We start from the raw sequence: 2,587 nt of genomic DNA on the forward strand, positions 1-2,587 counted from the left end.
CCAGTCCCAGCACCACCAGGTACAACTCCTCCTGGTCCATAGCCAGTCCCAGCACCACCAGGTACAACTCCTCCTGGTCCATAGCCAGTCCCAGCACCACCAGGTACTACTCCTCCTGGTCCATAGCCAGTCCCAGCACCACCAGGTACAACTCCTCCTGGTCCATAGCCAGTTCCAGCACCACCAGGTAGTACTCCTCCTGGTCCATAGCCAGTCCCAGCACCACCAGGTACTACTCCTCCTGGTCCATAGCCAGTCCCAGCACCTCCTGGGCCAATACCAAGCCCTGATCCAGGCCCTAGTCCTGTACCTTGGCCAAGTCCTCCTCCTAGCTGTCCTCCTAGACCGCCCCCTGTTGTGCTGGGACCAACTCCAGTTCCACCAGGACCTACATCACCAGCAAAGAGTAAAGACAATTTATTGCTGTAAAATAGTCAAATCTACATATTTTAGATGTAAGTTGCATGAAGGCATGCCTCACCATATTTGCGTGCTTTTGCTGAGCCGGGACCATAACCTGTGTAAAATGTAATATCAGTTTATGCACTGAAACGTGTACTTGAAATTGAAGTGTGCTATTAAATAAAATATTAGAGGAATTATTGATTAGAACATTAACAGAAGAAAAATGTCTTTGTTAGTTGTGTTTTGCAACTGGTTTCCCTCAAAGAGCAGGAAATAAACCATGTATGCTGCTGCCCATACCTGGTCCGACTCCGCCTGGTCCGACTCCGCCTGGTCCTACTCCTCCTGGTCTGACTCCGCCTGGTCCGACGCCGCCTGGTCCGACTCCGCCTGGTCCGACTCCGCCTGGTCCGACTCCGCCTGGTCCGACTCCGCCTGGTCCAATTCCTGTTCCAGTTCCACTTCCTGCTCCAGGGACTACACCTATGCCACCTCCAGGAAGTCCTCCAGTGCCTAAAGCTCCTCCCTGACCAAGATGGCCTCCTCCAGCTCCAGCACCACCTCAAGAAAAATAATGTTTACCAAAACATCAATGATGCATCCAGTCAGCTTGCCACAGTAAGTTACAGATTACAGATTTGACTTACCATATTTGGCTGCAGCTTTGGCTGGTTTCTTTGATTTTCCTGTCCCTAAATCAAAACACAAAGGTTTGAATATCGATTTAGTTTATTCAGTATGTCCTTTGCATGTATTATTGTTTTCATAGAAATGTTTTTCTGCATTTAGAAGTCCTGATGTACCTGATTTTGGTGATATTAGAGGGTAACCATGAAAAACTCCAGATAAAGTTTGTCCTCGACCATCTAAGACGAGAAAGACAAAATACAGAATTACATAAATGGGAACCTAGTATTTAAATTCTGAAATCAAATTAGTAACATATGTACTTAATAACTTGTAGATTTAAGACCTTGAGACACTTACTGCTTCCTTGTCCTACCCCGCCTTGACCAAGTACTCCAGTCCCTGCAAAAAGATAAGTGTTGTGCCAAAACAAGTTCTCATATCGTTCATAACCAAAGCACATTTACATACCAGTTTGAGGCCCAATTCCAGATCCAGTAACTACTCCAGGGAGAACCCCTCGGCCTCCAAAACCTTATCAGAGGACATTGAAAGACTAATATTTTTTTTCCTCCCTACAATACACGATACTCCATGTTACATATAGCTCTACAACACACCTTGACCTGGTACAAATCCACCCTGATAAAGTCCAGGTACGCCGATGCCTGTGTAATTCATAATTATATTAAGAATATCTCAAGGAAAAATCGTTTTTGTAACAGATTGATTAAGCTCATACCTGGAACTTGCTTGGATGCTTTACCACCACTTTTTCCTCCAGCTCCTGCACTAGTCTGAGGTAATATCGGAGCTGCAGAGAAAATTTACAGTTAATAAAAAAACACATTATGCATTTAGAATTTAAAAATGCCGCATGATATGACAAATAACAGACATTTTGTTTTTAAACCTTAAAGTTTTGCTGAATTTTAGTAAAATTAAAATACTGTTTTTCAAGGCTTGTTGACCTTTGCTGCATGTTTTTCCTCCTCTCATAACTCATTTTCCTGTCGAGCTACTTTCAAAAAGCCAAAAAAATTAATTAATAAATCATTTAAAAGAATATAAATTAGTCACACGTGACGGAACAAGAGCAAATGGGGATGAATACAGATGCACAGCACAGTTTTCAAGTTTGTGTTTCAAACAAATTTTAAAACAATATGCTTCTTCTACTTTACAAATGTGTGCCGATCTTAGTTTGATGAATAAAATTCCAATAAAAAAACAAAGATTTGTGGTTGTAACATGACAAAATCTGTACAAGTAGAAGGAGAATGAACCTTTTAGCAAGGCACAATAGACAAACATTTGCAAATTGTTGGCTATATTATAATTTATTCATCACCTCCGCCTGGAAGAGTTCCACCAGGTCCAAATCCTGCACCCCCAGGTCCAACTCCTGCACCCCCAGGCCCAAATCCTGCACCCCCAGGTCCAACTCCTGCACCCCTAGGCCCAAATCCTGCACCCCCAGGTCCAACTCCTGCACCACTAGGCCCAAATCCTGCACCCCCAGGTCCAACTCCTGCACCACTAGGCCCAAATCCTG

General features: G+C 43.7%; 1 protein-coding gene across 1 annotated transcript in view; it reads right to left on the minus strand.

The window, feature by feature from the left end:
* The window catches only part of elnb (elastin b), a 24,795-nt gene that overhangs the window by 16,066 nt on the left and 6,142 nt on the right, over positions 1 to 2,587 (minus strand). The window contains exons 9-18 of the mRNA XM_016672861.1: positions 2,384 to 2,586; positions 1,775 to 1,846; positions 1,653 to 1,700; positions 1,504 to 1,566; positions 1,393 to 1,434; positions 1,209 to 1,271; positions 1,053 to 1,097; positions 706 to 966; positions 482 to 517; positions 6 to 388 (exon numbers count right to left, since the gene is read on the minus strand). Of these exons, the coding sequence (XP_016528347.1) occupies positions 6 to 388; positions 482 to 517; positions 706 to 966; positions 1,053 to 1,097; positions 1,209 to 1,271; positions 1,393 to 1,434; positions 1,504 to 1,566; positions 1,653 to 1,700; positions 1,775 to 1,846; positions 2,384 to 2,586 (1,216 nt within the window). The remainder of the gene's footprint in view (positions 1 to 5; positions 389 to 481; positions 518 to 705; positions 967 to 1,052; positions 1,098 to 1,208; positions 1,272 to 1,392; positions 1,435 to 1,503; positions 1,567 to 1,652; positions 1,701 to 1,774; positions 1,847 to 2,383; position 2,587) is intronic.

The sequence above is a fragment of the Poecilia formosa genome, unplaced genomic scaffold (assembly GCF_000485575.1).
Source record: "Poecilia formosa unplaced genomic scaffold, Poecilia_formosa-5.1.2 Scaffold3, whole genome shotgun sequence".
NCBI classification, from domain to species: domain Eukaryota; kingdom Metazoa; phylum Chordata; class Actinopteri; order Cyprinodontiformes; family Poeciliidae; genus Poecilia; species Poecilia formosa.